At 34.8% G+C, this 21,543-nt stretch overlaps 2 protein-coding genes and 1 long non-coding RNA gene across 4 annotated transcripts; 2 read left to right on the forward strand and 1 right to left on the reverse strand.

The window, feature by feature from the left end:
• Positions 1-5,836: 5,836 nt before the first annotated feature.
• Positions 5,837-9,952, forward strand: LOC141642387 (F-box/kelch-repeat protein At3g06240-like). The gene is made up of 5 exons (XM_074451167.1): positions 5,837-5,927; positions 7,435-8,757; positions 8,862-8,963; positions 9,103-9,188; positions 9,693-9,952. The coding sequence occupies exons 2-5, from the start codon at positions 8,015-8,017 to the stop codon at positions 9,701-9,703; spliced, it is 942 nt and encodes a 313-aa protein (XP_074307268.1). The 5' UTR covers positions 5,837-5,927; positions 7,435-8,014; the 3' UTR covers positions 9,704-9,952.
• A 1,380-nt stretch (positions 9,953-11,332) lies between these two features.
• LOC141642388 (F-box/kelch-repeat protein At3g23880-like) lies at positions 11,333-14,232 on the reverse strand. 2 transcript variants are annotated; one of them, XM_074451169.1, is made up of 4 exons: positions 14,048-14,232; positions 11,879-13,086; positions 11,715-11,799; positions 11,333-11,620 (listed from the first exon to the last, which is right to left on the reverse strand). In XM_074451169.1, exons 1-3 carry the CDS (start codon positions 14,066-14,068, stop codon positions 11,766-11,768), a joined length of 1,263 nt encoding a protein of 420 aa, XP_074307270.1. In that variant the 5' UTR covers positions 14,069-14,232; the 3' UTR covers positions 11,333-11,620; positions 11,715-11,765. The 2 variants fall into 2 exon arrangements, with proteins under 2 accessions (XP_074307270.1, XP_074307271.1); XM_074451170.1 differs by having other exon boundaries at positions 14,071-14,231.
• A 6,054-nt stretch (positions 14,233-20,286) lies between these two features.
• On the forward strand, positions 20,287-21,284 carry LOC141628653 (uncharacterized). The gene is made up of 3 exons (XR_012537171.1): positions 20,287-20,383; positions 20,756-20,837; positions 21,017-21,284. It is a non-coding gene; the product is annotated as an uncharacterized LOC141628653 (long non-coding RNA).
• The last annotated feature ends 259 nt before the right edge of the window (positions 21,285-21,543 follow it).

Genomic DNA, 21,543 nt, shown 5'->3' on the forward strand with positions numbered 1-21,543 from the left:
TAATGGTAAGTAAAGGTAGCCCGGGCGAAGCCGGGTACCAATACTAGTAATACCTTATTTAATTATGCAAATTTGCAGACACAACGGCAAATTATGGGTAGCGACCATAGACGTAGGCAAGTTAATCATTTTCCAAAGAAAGGGATTCCATAACATGATTTGGCTAGTTGGACCAAGATAACAAGCATCCGAAAGGCTTAATAAGCCATGGATGGACCCCACAAAGAAAGAACACTGCATGAGAAAGACGTGTACCTTGAAGAGGCAAATTGAGGTGTGACATAGTTGAAAGGGGATACGACCTGAATCGAGAAAGAAACGGTATAGTTCATGTTGTGGAATTTTAGTAGACATTTTGCGATAGAGAAGCAAAGTATTCTTGTCGTTTTGGGTGTAATGCTTAAGGTGTGCAGCCATAAAACACGGGGAGACAATGAGAGAATGCCATGATTTGCATACACAACGGCATTTGCCTACTATTTTGACAGGAAGATTTTTAAGGATTTCGAACCATATGTCTTCAGAGAAACATGGGATTACGTCCGACATTTTTAGTAGATAGTATCGATTCAAGTGAAATGTAAGACAAATGAAATGAGTACATCAGAGTATATAAGGTAGAAGCAGGAGTTGGTGGATTAAGTATAAGGTATTTGTACTTTGTAGTTCAATCGTTTTACGTCACAAATAGGATTATACATCCAGTTGTACCATAAGCATGGTACAACCAAGTATAAGAATCCGAGCTTATGTGTATTCTTTCTGAGTTAATTTAAAGTTCATGTTTTTAATGTCTAAATGGATGAATTCAATAATTTCTAATAAAGCTCATATTCTTTAATATAAAGCTCGGATACTTTGACACAAAGCTCAGATTCTACACGGTACAATATATACAACTGGTTGTATAGTCCATAAATTGGTTTTACGTGCAGTACATTTTGGTTCCCAATAGTTATGAGTAACTTTGTATAATATTTCCAAGAAGTGTGTGGTCGTTTCGTTTATCTATGAGCAGGGGATGTTGACATTGAATGAATATGAAAGGTTTTGATCGAGAAAATGGAGTAAAACTTTAAAGTCGTCATTTTTTAAGTAGTCATATCATACGACGGTTTTACAGTATAACTTGTGTTACTTCATACTAGCTAGCCTATTCATTGCATTTGCTGATATCGTTAAATGAGATGTATGTAATATTGTGGAGACGTAATGTGTGTGCAAAAAAAAAGCGACAATGTATAACACAGCTCAACGTAAACTAGTACAAAAACAAATACTCACATTCTTATAAATCAATGAAGATACGAAATGTGAATACAATTTTAACATCAACTACTTAAATAGTCCCATTCGTTCCAAAATAAATAACTTAAATTCGAATTCAAGTACAATGATAAACGATTCAATTCCAAATCGACAACCACTTGGAACACAACGAAGAAGCAACGTTTCAATTCAGGTTGAATGGATGCGCCTTTCAAGTGCATCATCTGTGCAAACATCGGTGTTTTGGTCGAGTAATACGAGGCTCTCAGAAAACGCAGCAAACTTAGTAGATTTATGTTGGCGATGACCAAACTCCGAGAATGTTTTGGTCCTAGTATCACACAAGAACAACATTTTGTCCCTTATCCTAGCAAACCCGAATAGACTACCATTTCTACCCAAGTACTCAACTGGACCCCTAAGAATAAGAGGACCGACTTTAACACTCAATACCATACACCAACACTCGTTTCTTCTAACCCAAATTTCACAAAACCCGAATTTATAATAACCAAGTCGATCGTACTTACAACAGGACACTGATAACTCCGATTTATACTCAAAAATACCGATTGTGTCTGACCGCTTCCTTGCAACGATGGGTATGGGAAATTCTATTACTTGAAAAGTTTCTTCAACCATGTCGAAGGAAAGAATCCGTTCGCCAATTGAAGAATCGATTCCGTTTTCCCAAGTGAGCCAATAAATTACCCCATTTACAAAGCAATTGGAAGAGGAGACCCAATGAATCGAGTTATTAATTAAATAGTCCGCGGGTATAGTCCTCCATATCCGATCACAAACCGAATACACCTCAACCAACGGGGAAAGCCCGTCGTTGTTGCCAGACATGTAACGCTTGAAACTAATCTTAATAACCCTATGGTCATTGTGGTAAGTGTTGTAGCCAAAACCCAACACTGAGGTCAGGCTAAACGATTTACGAGTAGCGGTCAGAGAAATAGGCAAGTTGATCATTTTCGAAAGAAAGGGATTCCATACAATGATTCGGCTTTTGTGACCGAGATAACGACCATCCGAAAGGCATATCAAACCATGGATGGATCCTACAAAGTAAGAATACGGCTTGAGATTGACATGTACTGAAGTATGATACGGTTGAAGAGGGGTACGACCCGAGTCGAGAAAGAAAAGGTATTGCTCGTTTGTTTTGCGGAAGAGAAACATGGAATTCGTGTCGTTTTGGGTGTAATGCTTAAGGTGTAAAGCCATAAAAGAAGGGGAAACAATAAGAGAATGCCATGATTTGCATACGCAACCACATTTGCCTAAGGTTTTGACAGGAAGGTTTTTAAGGATTTCGAACCATATGTCTTCAGAGAAACATGGATTTATGTCTGACATTTTTAGTAGATAGTACAGAAATGTAAGATGATGGTAGCAACATATATCAGAGTATTTAAGGTAGAAGGATAAGGATTTGGTGCATTAAACAAGAATGTATATGGGCGTTTGGTTACTCTAGGAAGGTTGATTGGGGTATTGGATATGAATGGTTTCTATCTCGAGAAATTGCCACTATTTTCATTTTCACAAATACTTGAATAAGACTGTTGAATGATGTTCAACCGTCTTATTTCAAATTCTAATGTAAGATAGTTGTACATGGGACAGAAAAAAGTGACGACCTCTTGATAAATAATGACCACTTTTTATGATTAAAAGATGTCCATATTTTTCAAAGCGGTCACTTTTTGTTTTTTACAAAAAAAAAACAAAAAAAAAAACTTGGTACAAGAGAATTGTTGTAGTCGTATTAGGTTGTCCATCCCATTTTTTTTCTTAAACACTAGGCTACGACATTTTTGGCAATATGTTATCTATCCTCGTATGTATATTGTAAATCACTCTGTATTATTTATATTGTTACATTTGTTTTGAGTCTAATGAAGAGGCAAAACTTGACAATGTGCTTGTGGTATGGTACACCTAGCACGGCCCTCGATTCATCTTGGCAAGACACGGTTTTGGCACGGCTCAGCATGGTACGACATGTACCAGGCTTTATATCGTGCCAAAACTTTCATTTAGCCAAACCCGTTGTGCCTTTGCCCAGCACGACACTACCTTTCGAGGCACGACCCACTACCCACTAATACCACGGTGGGTTGATCCATTAGACATGCAAGAAAAGTGAAAAAAATTGAAAATTTAGCTTCACATATATGGGTGGGGCTGTCCCATTAAGCATACAAGAAACCAGGGCCGTCTTTGGGCCTGTGCAGCCCGTGCACCCGCACAGGGCCCCAAAAATTTGGGCCCAAAATTGCTAAAACTCAGCTTGCCATCAATTCGTAAAATAGGAAGGAAATATAATGCAAATGACTTTACCCTATAATTTTTACAACTCCTTCCCACTTCCCCTTTTAGGCCTCGTTCGGTTCATACGGGAATCAAATGCATGTGTTAATTTGCCATGCACGGGAGTTTAATTCCAACATCACAATTCACATGAATAGCAAGAATCCGTTTGGTTGTCATGTTGGAGTTTTATTCTCCTAGGAGTTTTCAATGACCATGAGGGGGGTATGTAGTTAAATTCCCCCATCATACAGGAGTTGGAAACTCCTTGGAGTTTTAAACTTCCCCATTTTACAAAAAATGGGGTAACCAAACAACTTGCAAAAACCACAGTTTATGGGATTTTAGAATTCGCATGAATTTGGTGGGCAACCAAAACGAGGCCTTAATTTAATTCTTAATTATTCTCTTCCCTAAAATCCTCTACCTTCCCTAGAATCATTAGTTATTCTAAAAAGTTTCATAGAAATCACCATTTCCATGATTTATTCTCAAACCCGATTATAATTCATCTATTGCTGAGTAATTTTTTTTCCTTATCACACTTATTATTACTATGCTCTAGTTATGATTTTGTTTTTATGGTTGAATTTCGACAATTTCATATTTACTTTGATGCTTTGGTATTGCTTGTGTAGTTCATAGTTATAGTTTATAAGCTTATCACAAATTCACAATATTAACTAATTTTGCGTCTTTTTCTTCTTTATTTTTTGCAGAAAAAAAAAATCAAACTTGTAGAAACATTTAGTGCTCAAAAATCGAAATTAGATGGTTTCTTAACATCTTACTCGTTCACTATATAGTTGCTACATATTTTTTTCATTTGTTTTGTTCATTGTTATTTAATTATTTATAATTATTCCGAGTCGTTCGATGTCTTCTAAAATAAAAAAACATGAACTATTGTAATTTTAAAAACCTTTGGCATCGAATATATACAAAAAAATTATGACAAAATAATTGTATTTTTATGGTTTTAATATTATGAGGGCCCCATTTTTAAATTTCGCACGGGGTCACCTTAATGTCCGAGACGGCACTGCAAGAAACCAAATAGACTGAAAATGAAGCTTGGCACGAGGGTAGCCTAATGGACACGCAAGAAGCCCAAAAAAGTGAAAATCTACTTTGGCACTTTGGAATAGGTGGGGCGGAGTTCGAATCTTCTTCCCACCCGCTCACTTAATTTTTTAACCCGTCATCCTTTATGATATCTAAATATTTATTTTTAGTATGTGATGTTTACGTGTCAAATGGAGAAATAATGGGATAGAAGGTAGAACACGAAAATGAGAAGGAAATTCGGACTCGGTGGGACGAGGTCTTGACACGATTAAGTCCCACGCACGGCACGGTCTAGCCGCTGTGACGTTGTGCTTAGACCGTGCCATGACCATGAAAGTTGAAGAATTTTGGTCCAAGACATGTTGCTTTGACAAGAAGCGTGTGCCGCGCCCCAACCCGATCATTTCCACCTCCAGTCAGGTGTTATAAATTTACTTATTCACTTTGTCTCGGTGAATTTTGTATGTTTGTTTTCTACAGAAAGACTAAAAGTATAAAACAAAAATTTACTAAGTACATAAAATTAGCCTTCCTTTTATTCTACAGTACTATTTTTTAACAGCTAGTCTTGCTATAGACGGATGTATCCGTGCTAAAGACGGGTCAAATACTCCCTACATACCAGACCAATGGTAACATTTACCTAATACGGCCGTACCACACTAATGGTAACATTCCTTATTTGGCCCACAATATTACCAAGTTATCCTTATACCTTTTTGATATTTACACTATTTACACAAATGTCATTACATACCCCACCTATCAACCCACAATTAAACCCACAATTACATACCCCACCTATTTGTTTCCCTCTTTAACCTGCTTTTACCCTCTTTTCTTAAAAACCCCATTTTTTACCACGTTACCATTTGTCTGGTATAGAGGGAGTACCGTCTATTATATTTGACCCGTCTTTAATTATAATATTATATTTAACCCGTCTTTAATTATAGACGGATATCTACCGTCTATAATAAGATTTTGTGACTTTTCAAGAGTCCGCTTGCGCACGAGATTTTGTCACAACACTTTAATAGTGGGACAGGGTAAAAAAATATTGTAGGTTGAAACGTAAAGAATTAACGGTTACTGAATACGTAAATAATTGACTATGATCTAACTTGACCAAAGTCCAAACAATTAATCCTTACCCGGGGATTTGGTCTTTTTTGTTAGAATTCAGCCTTTCATCCAGCAGTTGTTTAGAGAGTAGAGAGTAGTCCAACACTCCATCCATACTTTGTTGTGCTCTTAGGTATAACAAGGTACAATTTCTCTCTTCTCTGAGCTTTTACCCCTTTTACCATTGTTACATCCGTTATTTTTTTTTCTGGGTTTTTGAAATTATGCAGCAAGTTTTGATATGAATTCATAAGAACAACTACTAAGAAGATTTAGGGTATGGAACGGTTTGGAATTATAATTGTGGATCTATTGTATTGAATAATTGAGTTTTTCCTAGCTATGCTTGTGTCGTCTCAAAACCCCTTTCCTTTTTAACATTATTTAAATCGGTTGTTAGTGCCGTCAAAATTTGAGACCGTCACAGGTAAGAATTTGTGTTCTATTAGTTGTTCTAAGTGAAGTTGTAGTTACTACTACTATTACTTTTAATTGCATGCATTTTAGCTAATAATTTGATGATTTTGAACAATAAGTAAACAATTTGAAGTGACTAGGTTAAAAAAGATTGAATCTTTTTAGTTTCTTTGCTGTATGTTTCAACTAGGAATGCAATCTGTTAATTTTTCATGAATTTTTGATGTGCTTTTCTATGAAAAGTGAAGGATAAACACGAAATTACTGATAATTTTTTATCTGAGTTTTAGCAAGCCAAAAAGATTGAATCTTTTTAGTTATTTCCTTGGTCCCAGTAATTTGGTTACCCTTTTTTTCTTGTTTGTAAGCTAAGGGGTTTTTCATTCAAAGGTAAACAAATCATTGGAATCGAGTGGCGGAGCCAGGCCTGTTGCCCCTACTGAACAATGTAAAGATTGAAGTTTTAAGTTGAAAATTTCGATTTTATTTTTCTAATCTACTCTAATTACATTAGTAGTTTGCCCCCGCTCGGATTTCTCAGCCCCCTAGCGTAAAATCCTTGCTCCGTTACTGATGGAGGGTGTGTTTCGATGTGGGGTTTATTAAACATGGTATTTGTGTGAAAATTGAACAAGAAAACAAACATGATCATTTTGTTGTGTGTTGATATAAGTTTTGAAGTGTTAGTAGTCCCTTGTTTTCGGTTTACAACAATTTGATGCTCATAAGAAACTGATTTATACTCCAAGAGAAGTTTTCTTGAGAACATTTTTAATGCTTTTATTTGACTACTTGTCAAAAATGTCTGGCCATAAACTGATATATTACTCCACACTGATGAGATTTATAGTTAGAATTCCTGAAACTCGTTCCTGTGAAAACCCTATGACATTGTGTCGTGACTATTGTCGTCTCTGTAATCCTGGAATTTCTGATTGTTTCAGTCTTTTTTATTTTGCTATAGTTTCATTGATCTTGTTGTTTAGGCTCTAGTAATCCATATTACGAGCTAAAAATACTGCATGCACTTTTAGTTGAAAGCATCATATAAACATCTGAGATATTTTTGGTCTGGCTACTAACTTATTGTGGGAAGAAAACTGGGATGCTTATTGCCACATTCTATCCAGTATCCACCGATCTGCTTCTGAAAACACGTGTAGACGTGTAGTATCTACTTGAAGTTTTGATTATTACATCTTTTTTTGAGGTTTTGGTGGCGCTTTGTTTCAGGTTGATCTGAGTTTGGTGCTCTTTAATACCATGTCCATACTCTAGAAGAGTTTTCCTAAGAAAAATTAAAGCCTTTTTTTCAACAAACTTGTCAAAATGTCTGACATAGATGAAGAAATCAGTGGTGATATTTGGATGGAAATCCTGAAACTCCTTCCTGTGAAAACCCTTGGGAAATGTCGGTGTGTGTGTAAACCATGGGAAAATCTAATTGTTTCCACACCTTTTATAACTGCCCACCTCAAGCATTACTCTCAAAATGATGCAAATAGGCTAGTTATGTATAGGCAGTATTCTACCCCCCTGAAAAACAAGAGCAGTACACTCTTTTTCTCGATTCAGGCAAAGGTACAGAAGGCGACAACCTTGCGGTACACGATACCTTTACTTGTCCCTTCATAACTTCCAAGACTGGACACCATTTCGTGTTGTGGGCTCTGTCAATGGATTGGTTTGTCTGTCTGATGATCTGTTTAGTTATACTTACCTTGTCCTCCTTTGACACCCGTTGATCCACAAATACATTAAACTTCCCGTTCCCCTTGCCACTTACCAAGTATCGGTAGGTGCATACATATGTATGTTAGGATTTGGATATGATCCTAGGACAAGTGATCACAAAGTTGTGAGATTGGTTTATATCCGTGATAAGAATCTTTTGGACACGACCCCCCCGAAAGTTGAATTATACTCGGTTCAGGAAAGAAGATGGAGGTGGGTTTGTGCAGATTATCTTGTCGATATTTGCGTTTGCGATCTCAAATGGTCACAGTGCTTTCTAAACGGGAATATCCATTGGGTTTCATGGGAAAGGGATTCTAAAACCAGAGTTTTTGTAAGAAACTGGTTGTTGTTGTTTGATGTTGAGGGGGAGAGATTCAAAAAGATGAAATTACCTGAGCGTCTTAACAAGGTAAACACACTGAATCTCACTGTATGTGATCACAATGGAAAGTTGTCGGTCATGTACTCGCAACTGAAGGGAGGGTTCAAGGGGAAAGAGATGGAACGGTGTGAAATTTGGGTGAAAGAAGAATATAGTGTAGGGACGTCTTGGTGTCAAGTGATAAACCTCGACTTGGGCTCTGATATCAGTTTAGGGTGGATTCAGTGTTTGAGGAAGAACAGAGATCAGGTACTAGGATTCACCAAAAGAGGAACATTGGTGTCATATGATCCAAGTAGGAAAGAGTATAAGAGACCTGGGTTTCGTGGGCGTTGGCGCTCATGGTCTACTTGTGACTTCACTGAGAGTCTCATTCTTCTCGACAAGAAACTTGATGTAGGTACTTACAAAGACGCTGGTAGTCGCATGAAAAAGAGGTAAGGCTTGTCTTTAACCAAATTGTATGCATTTCTGTGACAGTACAAGTGGTGTGGTTTCTTTTGTTGCTTCCTCTGGTGTAATTTTGCTATGTTGTCTGTAGATTTACTTTCAACATTGACCGCTATAGTCATGCTCAAACTATGGATGAACATGAAGTTGAGGTCGGCGATGAAGATGAAGAAGGTCCAATTGATGATAACATGTAAGATGTTTTTTCCCATTTGCTGAAACGTCGTAACTGTGAACTTGTTATTTGAGTTGGCAAATCGTTGATCATCTATTGAAAATGTGTGAACTTGAATTGAAAGCTGCTTTGAAAAGTTTCCTGTTTTACTTTGCAGCTATTATCTTTCCGTAGTCTATACATTAATGAAATTTGAAGGTGGCAAAATGACAGGAGACCTCTCAGAGTTCTTATCCCAAGCTGGTATGAGATTATCATCTTTATTCCGTATTTCGCGTCTTTGCGATTTATAAGCTACTTTGTTTACAAATGTTCGTAAATCATATCCCATTGGGTAAAGGAAGATAGGGGTCTGTTTCACCCTAATTTAATGTCTTCTCAGTTCATCATTAGACTCCTTGTGTATTTAGGGTAATCCTAGAACTTTAGTTCTACCAAAATGGCTACGTTGGGAAAAAATGATAAATCTCTACAAACAGTAACATTATCCCCGTGCCTATAAAGCTCCTTACCATGGCGGGTTAAATGGAGTAAATGTCGTTGGGTGTAGGGACCCATGATGAAAATTGTGTAGGGATTGAATTGAATGATTGCTACTTCACGATAGAACGAAGGGCAGCCAGTTTAATAAACTATTTTAATGTTTTCATTATAATTTAAACCCAAAGACGATAGACTGTACTTGGTATATTTTCCATCAGCCGCCTTAATGTAACTCTATATATGTTGTATTCTCATCCTATGCAGGTCTTTTCTGAAAGCTCAAGTTTAAGAAGTATCAAGTCTGAAGTCTGAGTATGCAGTTTGTAGGAAGTCATAACCTTTAGAACTACTCTTGTTGGTATGTCTGAACTTGAAACTATTGTCGGCTGTTATAAGCCTGTAATTAAACTGTATACTCATTTTGGCTTACACTTGCCTTTGAGACATGTATGTAGATACTACTGGGTTTACCACTCCGTTGGTTTTAAGATGCTTGAAAAGGCTTATCTATCTGATTTGTGCAACTCTCTCCATTTTATTTTGAGCTGAAATATCTTTGCCTGTTTTTAACTTTTGAAGCATTTATTTGCTGTCCATACGGCCCATAGTGAGCTTCTGAACCCTTGCAAACCACTCGTGTTTTGTCGTCGCATCTGTCACATCCCAGATGTTATACCATGGTCTAAGTACGGTTTATATGTACAAGAAGGGGAGTAGCGCAGTTATTGTGTCTGGTTTTGGTGATTTGCATTATGTGCATCTGGTAGCTATCTCTCCGTGTTTTTAGCCTACCACCTTACTCCGACTGTCCGCCATAGACAGAATTCTTGTACGGCAATGTGATAATAGGTATATTCGGGTAAAAAACTTGGGATCTTCTGAAGAGCGCATAATTGCAGCTTATTAATAACTTCGCCTCGGCTTTGTCTGAATCAGAGTTATTCAGGTAAACTTGGGATCTTCTGAAGAGCGCTCTAGAACCTGTCACAAACAGCATTCCTGTGTTTTTAACCACACAATGGGTAAAAAACTGTAAAAGTGTAAGACCGCATAATTGCAGCTTATTAATAACTTCGCCGTTCTTAGAGACACTAATATAACTTTGTTGAGACAGTCGAGTTCTTGCAAAATCCGATTCTGAAAAAACATGCAGTTCAACACAACTATACCCCAACCGAATGACCATCACTAACTGATCCAACCCAAATGCTTCATTGTTCAGATGACAAGCTATCGCAAAGGCACAGGCTGATCCACAGAAAGCTTGCTCTTCTATATAAGTACTATAGAGTATCAGACTTAGTGACTTACAGTCGAACTGGACTAATAACTGGGATTTGTCGTTTTTCCTCATCGCCTTCACTGCCTTATGACTAATAACCGGGATTTCTCGTTTCTCCTCATTTGCAATGTGTGCATGCTCTTTAACGACATTTTTTTTAAAATGTACTCCGTATTGAATAATTATTCTAAAACCCATTTCTTTTAAAATGTATTGAATAACAGCTACTCGCCTACTCCGTATATACATAAAGCTTGTCCTTCTATATAAGTACTATGGAGTATCAGACTTACAGTCGAACTTGACTAATAACTGGGATTTCTCGTTTCTCCTCCTTTCCTTCACTGCCTTATGACTAATAACTGGGATTTCTCGTTTCTCCTCATTTGCAATGTGTGCACGCTCTTTAACGACATTTATTTTAAAATGTACTCCGTATTGAATAATTATTTTAAAATCCATTTCTTTTAAAATGTATATTGAATAACAGGTACTACTTATATACATAATTATTCACCGTCTGAAGGTAATCATTCAATACATTTTAAAATAAATGCCTTTTAGAAATTTGATACTCGTATATAACTATATAAGTTCGTTCATCAAAATGACGATTGGGAAATTGAAAATACAAAAGTAACACAGAAGCTTACATAAGTTTGTTCATCAAAATGACTACATAGGATCGTTAAAACCATGAGTTCGAACAATGTTACAAAGAGCCAACACCATGCGCACTCGGCCATATTTTTCTTACTAGTTTACAGAAATGGAGAAATTCCAAATAACAGCGGAAGTAGGAAAAGAGCACAAAAGAATGAAAACATATATCCGAATATCTGCCTCCAAATAAAATGAACAATCCTTGATGAAATTAAATCCAAAAGCAATCATCAAATAAACGTTCAATCTGCCAAATGAATCAAATACAAAGGATCAATTAGAGCTATAAAGGAGATGAAGGGCGGAATAAATTAAAACCCGAAATAGGAGAAGCAACTTACAACATTTTCATGAATCATCAACTATATCTTCATTATCATCACACAGATATTCTAGAAATTACCTCTGGGGCGACGATTAACAGACCTATATACATACATAGCAAACATTGCACATTAATCAGCTAAGCAAAAGGTGTCCTTATTAGGTGGTTTTGTGGATATACCTTTTGAGTTCAGCAGCAGTGCGATTGTCGGTCTTTTGGTCGAGCAATGCAAGACTCTCAGAATAAGCGCAGAACTTTGGAGATTGGCTTACATTAAAACCAAGTTCAGTAATATGGCCAGTCTTAGGATTATAGGACACCAGCTGTCCAGTGTTTTCCTTATTGAACCCGACTAGTTCCTTGTTCGCTCCCAAGTAGTGCAACGATCCCTCATGGTGATATCCATATGACACACAATCATTCACGATTTTGCACCACGAACTCTCGACATTGCAGTCTTGTTTCACCCAGATTTGACAATGAGTTGTAGTACTCATTTCCAAGAACATGTACTGGCAATGGGACACAGATAACATACCGGAGTACTCAAATATACCGAAATCACCATACCTACTGCACTTCACGATTTCTTCAGGCAGTTCCATTTTTGAAAACCTTTCTTCCGCGACATTATACAAAAGCAAGCATTCGACAATGGGATTATTACTTATTTCCATTCGTCTACTACGAATCGGCCAATAAATAAGGCCATTACAAAAACAGGGTGAAGCGGAAATTTCAGTAATCAGGTTATCAACTAAATAATCAGCGCAAATTGTCCTCCATTTTCGTTTCTGTACCGAGTAAACCTCTACAAATGGCGTTTTTGCAGCCGAATAACTTATTTTGACCACTCGATGATCATTCCTCTGATAATCATAGCCGAACCCCACCAAAGAATGACTGCCTTTACAGGAGGAATTCCGAAGTTTAATGGATTTCTGAATTAACGGATTCCATATCAAAATACGGTCTCTGTGGCCAAGATGATCAGTGTCAGAGAGGCACAACAAACCATTAACGCAACCCACAAAGTGAAAGCTGGACTGAAAAGGCTGACATACAACGAAAGGCCAAACTGAGGTGTGAAGTCTATTCCCTTGTTTTAACTGATCTAAGTTACGAAAGAAAATACACTGCTCCAATTCTTCGGTTTCTGAACGCTTCACAACCTCTTTGCATAGAATTAAGGAATTGGCGTTATTTTGGGTGTAATGCTTATGGTGTGCGGCCATAAATGAAGGGGAAACAACGAGAGAATGCCATGATTTGCAGACACAACGACATTTGCCCAAGGTTTTTACAGGAAGTTTCTTGAAGATTTCGAACCATATGTCTTCAGAGAGAAATGGATTTACATCTGACATTTTATATATTCTTATCTGATGCTGAAAAAACAAATAAGAGAGGCTGTATCATTCAAACTGACAGTTAACTACAATAAATGAGAATTGGTTGGTTTTAAGAGATAATTCTAAGCTAAACATGTGAGGAAAAAAACAATTAATTGGAAAGCAATGAACTTTATCAAATAATTCAAAGGTCTAGAAATTGCATTATTGTAAAGGTCGAACAAGCAACCACAACCAAAACTTGATTATCTAACGATAATTAGATGAGACGCTCCACAAGCACACAAATGCACCCTCCGGGGTAACACAAGTTCTTTCCATTTAACCCATCCCTCATTTCCATAAAACGACCGAGTCCCATCCCTCATTTCCAAAAGACCGAGTCAAACAAAAGCATTAAGTAACTAAGTAGTAAAGTCTCAATCGCTACACAAGGCATACAAATGCACCCTCCCGGATAACACAAGTTCCTCCCATTTAACCCATCCCTCATTTCCATAAAAAGACCGAGTCAAACAAAAGCATTAAGTAACTAAGTAAGTAGTAAAGTCTCGATCATACACCGAAAATTCCCATAATTAGTATACAACCATGATCAAGAAGTCTCAAAGTCCAGCCTTTTTTTTCATAAATAGACATAACTAGCGAATTAGACGATTCTAATCAACCAAAAAAAACCCACTAGTTATTGATAATTTAATTAGCTTTAAAGGGAACAACCAATTGAATCATATCCAAATAATCAAAAGAGAAATCAAATCAAAAATCACATTCAAATCAAGCTCGTTCTTCCTCTAACGGTAATACAAGCTCTAGACAAATAACTACTCACAAATCATGGCGAGATTAACATATAAATATACCACCCACTACTCTAATTACAACCCTAAACATAATTAAAATAACAAAGATTAAAACTTTAACTAAGAAATTGCATAAATGAATAAAATTAACAACTTGAAATAAAATACAAAAGAGGGAAAATTAATTAACCAACTTGTATTAGAGAGATTTTCATACAATGAAGAGAGATAGATCAAAGCAGGAATTGCCTTCTACTGTCGCCTGTCTCTTTTCACTCCAATGCTACCACATTTATTTTGGAAATGGATCTTTCCACAATCTATTTGAATAATAATTATCGCTTTTATTCTCATTTTTTCTTTATTTTTATACATTTATTTTTATACATAAATTTTGAACTTTTAAATGTTATCAAAAAGCAATTTGGACCATTTATACAAACTTGTCACTCCAGTCTTATATATTTATCTATCTATATATCTATCTATATTAATAAAGGAAGCTTTTTCCGAGCGATTCTAGAGACTCCAACATTCGCGAAAGGGGCTTTTTTCAGGCACCGTGAGAGAATCCAACTTTTACATAACACTATTTTTATTTTAAGATAATTAACTCACTTAAAATAATTCGATTGAGATTTAATTATAGTTAAGATAAGATTTGATTATACTTGAGATAAAATTTTGAAGAGTACAATTGCTAGATAATTGGAGAATCAATATCTATCTATCTATATATCTATCTATCTATCTATATTAATAAAGGAAGCTTTTTTCGAGCGATTACAGAGAGTCCAACATTCGCGAAAGAGTAAATTTTAAAAAATGAATAAAACAGCTAGCAAAATAACCGTATGTCACCATCCTTGTGATAAGATTTTATTCTATCTTATACAAATTCTCATCCAATATGATAAGATTTATAACTTCTAATGTAGGTTTTTCACATGATCTCAAATACAAGAGTTCATTTATTTACAATTTTCCTATTTAATAATAAATAAAAAAATCACAATTGAGTTTGGGAGGCATACAATCTGAGAAAAAATTACTACAAAATACGAGCATATATAAAGCGGTCCATTCATCACAAGCTTGCGACGGGTCAAATACTACCCACATGGGTAAATAAGACAAAAGAGAATGCTAATCCACAAGCTTGCGACGGGTCACAAGCTTGCGACGGGTCAAATACTACCCACATGGGTAAATAAGACAAAAGAGAATGCTAATCCCTAGACAATTTGCTTTTGTCTTATCTCCTCATATGGGTTGTATTTGGTCCGTCGCAAGCTTGCGACGGATATACCCGTCACAAATGAGAATTTGTGAAAATAATAATTGATGAATACGCATTTTTATTATACTAGGGGTCAATGGTTTGATTTTCAAAAGTAATATGACAATTTTATTATGTCTCATATGTTTGATGGATTGTTATTGTATTATGATATTATAAATCTAAAGTAAAACATAGACAAAGTTTGATGTTTATTGGGTTAGTTAAAAAAGACAATTGAGATGGAAGTGTACGTAGGCATGAAACCAATGATTCAGACTTTATCATAAGATAAAACATATCGTTACGATGGTCTTGCCACTCTATTTTTTCAAATACCCCTCTCTATATTGTTACTATAGAGATGATCATCATTTGATATAACTAAAAACATAATAATCAAAATATTGTAGAACACTTTGTTTCAGTTAGAGCGATTAGAAGTAGAGTTAGTTCGTTATTGGATAGATATGAGTATCAAATATAATATTTAACATATGTGGTTGTCAAGGACAATCCAAAATTAACGTAGTTGCTCTTTCATGGACAAACATTACTTTTTTTCATGGACATTTTGCCATTAATTTTCCATTCTTTACCCTTCACAAAAAACAAAATAAACAATCTCTCTCTAATTCTCTTCCTCACAAATTAACCAAATCCGTTAAATTACTCAATTATGAACGCTAATTCTCATGTCGATCAAGTAATAATCCTAATTTATTAACTTATTAATTATTAACTATGCTATATCAAATAAAGAAGATTAAATTAATTTATACTAATGAAATTAGGGTTTGAGGAAATGACTGTCAATGAAAAGTAATTGTGTCGGAGTCTAATTGCATTGGCCAAATATGGTGCATCCTACATGATGGACACTGTTTGGCAACACTTCTTCAACACGATAGTGCTTGTGTTATGGCAAATTTATTGAGCTCTCTGAAAAATTGGATGCTCATGGTTCATACGAGGCCACACGCATAAATTCCCTTGGTTCAATACACGACGCTTATTCAACCGGACTGCAAGCAGGATGACTGCAGAATGCGGGTATTGGAGCGATATGGCGAGTTGGCTTACTGGTGAGGGGGTGGTCCGATCGTCTGGGTGGTGCGGCTGGTGATTTGTTGGTAGGAGATTGGGTTAATCATTTTGAGAGGATTTATTGTTATGGAACAAAAGGGAAGAAGGTTAGAAATGACAAGGGTATAATGGTCATTTATGTCCATAATTGAGTAAATCATGTCCATGAATGAGCATAACCCAAAATTAAAACAATTTGAAATTTTATGCAACTGATCCAACTTTTATTTAAAAATTATAAGATTAAGTCATGATGGATTAAAGTATTCATACATGCATAATTTCAAACCAATTGACTTTAAAAAAGGTGTGTTTTTGTTTCACAACCCTACTTAAATAAGTGTTTACAACCCAAAATTAAAACTATTTGAAATTTTGTGCAACTGATCCAACTTTTATTTAAAATTATAAGATTAAGTCATGATGGATTAAAGTATTCATACATCACAAATTCTTGTTTGTGACGGCACATATCCGTCACTCTTGAGTGACGGATACCATTTTAGCTCACAAAGTACCTACTTTTTCTCTCTCTGCAACACTATTCATGTGGTCCCCTTTCTTCACTAACCCATTTTGTTACTATTTTAACTCACAAAATATCCGCTACAAATGGTAACCCGTCACAAGGGAGACCAATTGTTCATACATACATAGTTTCAAACCAATTGACTTTAAAAAAACCATTTGAAATTTTGTGCAACTGATCCAACTTTTATTTAAAAATTATAAGATTAAGTCATGATGGATTAAAGTATTCATACATACATAGTTTCAAACCAATTGACTTTAAAAGACTGTGTTTTTGTTTCACAACCCTACTTAAATAAGTGTTTACAACCCAAAATTAAAACCATTTGAAATTTTGTGCAACTGATCCAACTTTTATTTAAAAATTATAAGATTAAGTCATGATGGATTAAAGTATTCATACATACATAGTTTCAAACCAATTGACTTTAAAAGAGTGTGTTTTTTGTTTCACAACCCTACTTAAATAAGTGTTTGATCAGATTGAGTTATGGCCTTATGGGTGACAATGCTTAAAGAAACCATATTCTATTTAAATATGCATTTTCCTAGGTACCGTGATTATTATCAGTTCATAGAGTATAGGATATTACAAATAGGCCCGTGCATCGCACGGGCATTAAATCTAGTATGTTAATAAAGAAAGCTTTTTTCGAGTGATTACAGAGAGTTTCGAGCGATTACAGAGAGTCCAAGTTTATTAACAACATTCGACCAATAAAATAAGAGATAATACCTTGTGTTTTCACAAGTCAATATTTGTGCAAATTCTATCTAATATTTGTGCAAATTTGGGGTGATTTCCTTACATAATGTTGTGAGATAAAATAATTCCCACCATATGGTTACTTGAAAAATAATTCCCACCATATAGTTAAGGTAGAATTGGATAATACTATAATAGGATCTGAAAGAACATATACTTGGATTTTCTATAAGTATTGTCTTGTAAGAAAATTATTCCCTATATATTGCTACTTTGATTTTTATTTATTTTTTAATTTTAAGAAGACATATTTAGGTATATATATTATAATTATTTGACATAATATTATATAATAATAAAATTTAAATTAGTATTATGATAAAAGAATTTAAAATATTTTATTTTTTATTTGAGTATATTAATATTATTAGTTTAAAAACAACTTTCTCATAGATTTTTTCTTGAGCCCGATATATCTTTTCATCATTTTCTTTTTGCAACAGTTAGTTTTTTTTTTTTTTTTTTTGGAGTAAGCCAAACATTTTTTATTTTTTTACAATTCACCCTTGATGTATGACTTAGTGCAAAGAAAAAAATGAATTATAACTCAAACTTATACTACCTTCGATGTTAAATTTTAATTTGACTATTTCGGACCCAAAATATAAATAAAGTTATAAAAAAAGTACGAGTATTTTTTACGTAATATTAATACACATAAATAAAAAAAACATTTTAAAATTCTTTTATCATAATTGTAATTAGAAATTAAAGTAGCAATATGTAGGGAATAATTTTGTTTACAAAACAATACTTACGGAAAATTCAATTTTATTGTTTTTCCATTCCTTAACTTTGGATTATCCAATCCTAGCTTAACTATATGGTGGGAATTATGTTTCAAGTAGCCATATGATGGGAATTAATTTATCTATTGGCATTATGTAAGGAAATCACCCAAATTCTATCTGATAGAGTTTTATAAGTTATGTACAAGTGGAAAATCATAAACTTATATGGCTATATATATAGTTATATACCATCAAAAGATGGAATTCATATACCCTACAAAATTAACCCTAACTCACGTCCTAATTGATTCAATCCTCAATAAAAGCAAACAAAAGAATCAAAATAGTGCCAATCACATTTGCACCAGACTTAACACTGCGCTCCTTTCCCGTAGCCTTCCAGTAGCCAATCTCAGTTGCCCTCTTACTTTGTGAGCCATTTGGATATTTTTTACCGCGAGGTGAAAAGAAAAACCACTCTTTATCCGACTTGATGATAGACTTGGCTAGCAAGGGACAAAAAGAGTAATCTTCTGATAAGGAATTGTACAAAACTCAGTACCATTCAGTACACGATAGATAACACTATTGCTATTGTTACAAATTACAATAGTCCTAATTAAACAATTTGGAGTTGGTCACGTCTTACTCTCCCGGAAGTGTCGGAAATTCTCCTGTATCCGTAAATCCGTAATGGTAATGGGAAATAACAATCTTAATCGTTGTTTTCCGCCAAAAATTTCGAGAATGAGGAAAACATTGGACGATGTTATTCTCACAAATTGTGGGTTAACAGGATGTTTGCCGAAAGATATAGGAAAAATGTCGAAAGCAACCGTTTTGGACGTAAGTTTTAACGATCTTACGGGTACATTACCTGAAAGTATTGGGAATATGAAATTATTAGAAGAACTTGACGTTGGTTATAATAATTTTTATGGGAAAATTCCTTCAAGTATTTGTAGTTTGCCAAAATTGCAAAATTTCACGTATTCCCATAATTTCTTCTGTTCGGAGGCTCCGCAATGCATGAGGTTGAAGGAAAAAGATGATACATTTAATTGTATTCCACATAAACCTTTGCAAAAGTCTCCGGAGTGTCACGCATTCCTTGCTTACCCACCACAGTGTATCATTTTATTATCATTTTTTTTAGATTTTTCTTGAACACAATTAATGTAATATTTTATTGTATTTTTCCATTTATCTAAAAAATAGAACTACATTATTAGATGAAGCTCTTCCCGTTAATTTGACATTTCTACAACTCTACCGTTCTAATGCTCCTTAATTAACCAAAAAGTCCAAAGAAATTGGTAAACAGCTACGAGTTTTGAGGGGTTTGTACATTTATTAATTTGATATGGAGATAGCAATGGGGATAAACAACATAGTAAGGTAAAGTAAACGACTTGCAGTTTTGAGGAGTTTATATTGTATAATGAGGTGATGACAATCGTTGAGCTAAGATTGGTCTCTCAATAACTTAGTGAGAGACCGTCTCTCCTAAGTTTTAGTGTTGGGTGATAAGCAAAGCATTCAATGAAAGTTTCATTTACTATAATTATATGGTGTTTTGGATACGGATAACTAACTTAATTTACAAATTAGTAAATTATATTCCATTAAAAAAATCATCTATAAATTTGAAAAGTGAAAACTTAAAGGATAAAACTTTAAAATAATTTGTAATTATCCTCTTATTCTAACAAACTGTAATTCCTATTCCTAGAATCCTTACGTAAACGTACTTCTTAATCTTATATAAAATTAATAAGATAATTTTTTGAAAAGAAAGGTGTTCAAATTAATAAGATAGGAAGATTTATACGGAGTACCTTATTTGAGTAATTGAAATACAACTTTTACGTATAATTCAAAATGATATTAAAAAGTGTAAACAATTAGAGGAAGGACAAATTTGAAACCCGTGCAACGCACGGGCACAAAATCTAGTATATAGTATGATGATTGGGCTAGAAGAATGTGGACAGCATGCTTAATGAGCCGAGTAGAAAGACCAAACCCATTGTGATTTCTCTCTTGGTAAATACTCCGTAGTTAAATACTCCGTTATAGAAGCAGTGTTTCGATTGTTGTCGTTTTTAGGGTTTTCTCTTTATTTTGAACTTTCAAGGTACGTCGTCTATGTCTAATGTCTATATCTCATCTTCAAGCGTTGCCTCCTAATTTCATTTCATTAATTATTGTTAATTATTTCTATATTATTATTGGCAACTAAATTGAAATCTTTTTTATAACTTTCTTACCTAACTTTGCTTCATTTATTTTGTTCCTCATAATTTCTTGTTGAATTTTTACGAGACCAAATTCTAATTAGAATTATATTACATGGAGGATCTGATTTGATTTGATTTGAATTTACTATTGTCAAACTGAAATCTTTTTTAACCTTGTTAGTTTTAGCTATTAAGTTTGTTTGGTTGATTAATTTGGTCTCTAACATGCATATTAACATTGGTTGTTAAATTTACTTGAATTGTTGCAGAAACAAAACTTTGTTCCAAGATGGCTAGTGTTTGGTTTAGTTTTCAGGGATGTTATGCTATTGGCGGTATGTTAGGAATTGGGTAAGTAGTTGTAACTTTGTCTTGGATAATCGGTATGAACGGGTGTAACGTTTCTACATGTATGAATAACAATTACAAGAATAGAAAGCCGCCTTTGTTTTGGTCTCCATAAACAAACTTAGACTCGGTTTTACATTGTGGTCCTAACTCATTGCTTTTCATTTTATTTATTTTTGCAGTTACGGTGTTGTAACAATGGTCCGATCTGAGTTAAGGCGAAAGAAGATGAGGAAAGAATATGCCCTTGAGGACGCCAAGAAGGCTCTGTAATAAATCGTAATGAATCTGAATCGCCCTCTAAGCTTAAGTAGTACCTATATATATATATATATATATATATATGACTAGCAGTGGTTTATTTTTAATGTGGTCTTTGTAATAAATTACCCAGATCTATGTAATGCAGCTAGCTTGACTAATCAGATAACTGTGTTTGTATTTGGTCCATCTTTCTCTGATCTTTTTTTCCCCTCAAATAGTGAATGATTCACCCCCACAGGCCCCACCATTCATTCATTCAGCTTCAATATAAGTAAGCTCTTCCCCTTTGTAAAAGGACTTGTTAAAACTTGTTTTCACCTGGATTCTTATAGCTGAGTCATCTAAAAAACAATGTCTAGAGTCAAATTATGAGCCAAAACCTGATACTTACTTGTACAGCATTCGGGTGTATGTTTCAAAACCACAGCTATATATGGCAGCGCTA

Source organism: Silene latifolia, chromosome 2 (assembly GCF_048544455.1).
Source record: "Silene latifolia isolate original U9 population chromosome 2, ASM4854445v1, whole genome shotgun sequence".
NCBI lineage: Eukaryota > Viridiplantae > Streptophyta > Magnoliopsida > Caryophyllales > Caryophyllaceae > Silene > Silene latifolia.

What these genes read in the sequence shown, in the direction of transcription:
- LOC141642387 (XM_074451167.1), top strand. Translation starts at nt 8,015, where the DNA reads ATGTTAGGATTTGGATATGATCCTAGGACAAGTGATCACAAAGTTGTG. An exon ending in GGTAGTCGCATGAAAAAGAG is followed by an intron (nt 8,758 to 8,861) that starts GTAAGGCTTGTC and finishes TGTTGTCTGTAG; the next exon opens with ATTTACTTTCAACATTGACC. An exon ending in GGTCCAATTGATGATAACAT is followed by an intron (nt 8,964 to 9,102) that starts GTAAGATGTTTT and finishes TTTACTTTGCAG; the next exon opens with CTATTATCTTTCCGTAGTCT.
- LOC141642388 (XM_074451169.1), bottom strand. Translation starts at nt 14,068, where the DNA reads ATGAAAATCTCTCTAATACAA. An exon ending in TGAAAATCTCTCTAATACAA is followed by an intron (nt 13,087 to 14,047) that starts GTTGGTTAATTA and finishes TTGTTTTTTCAG; the next exon opens with CATCAGATAAGAATATATAA. An exon ending in ACTGCTGCTGAACTCAAAAG is followed by an intron (nt 11,800 to 11,878) that starts GTATATCCACAA and finishes GTATGTATATAG; the next exon opens with GTCTGTTAATCGTCGCCCCA.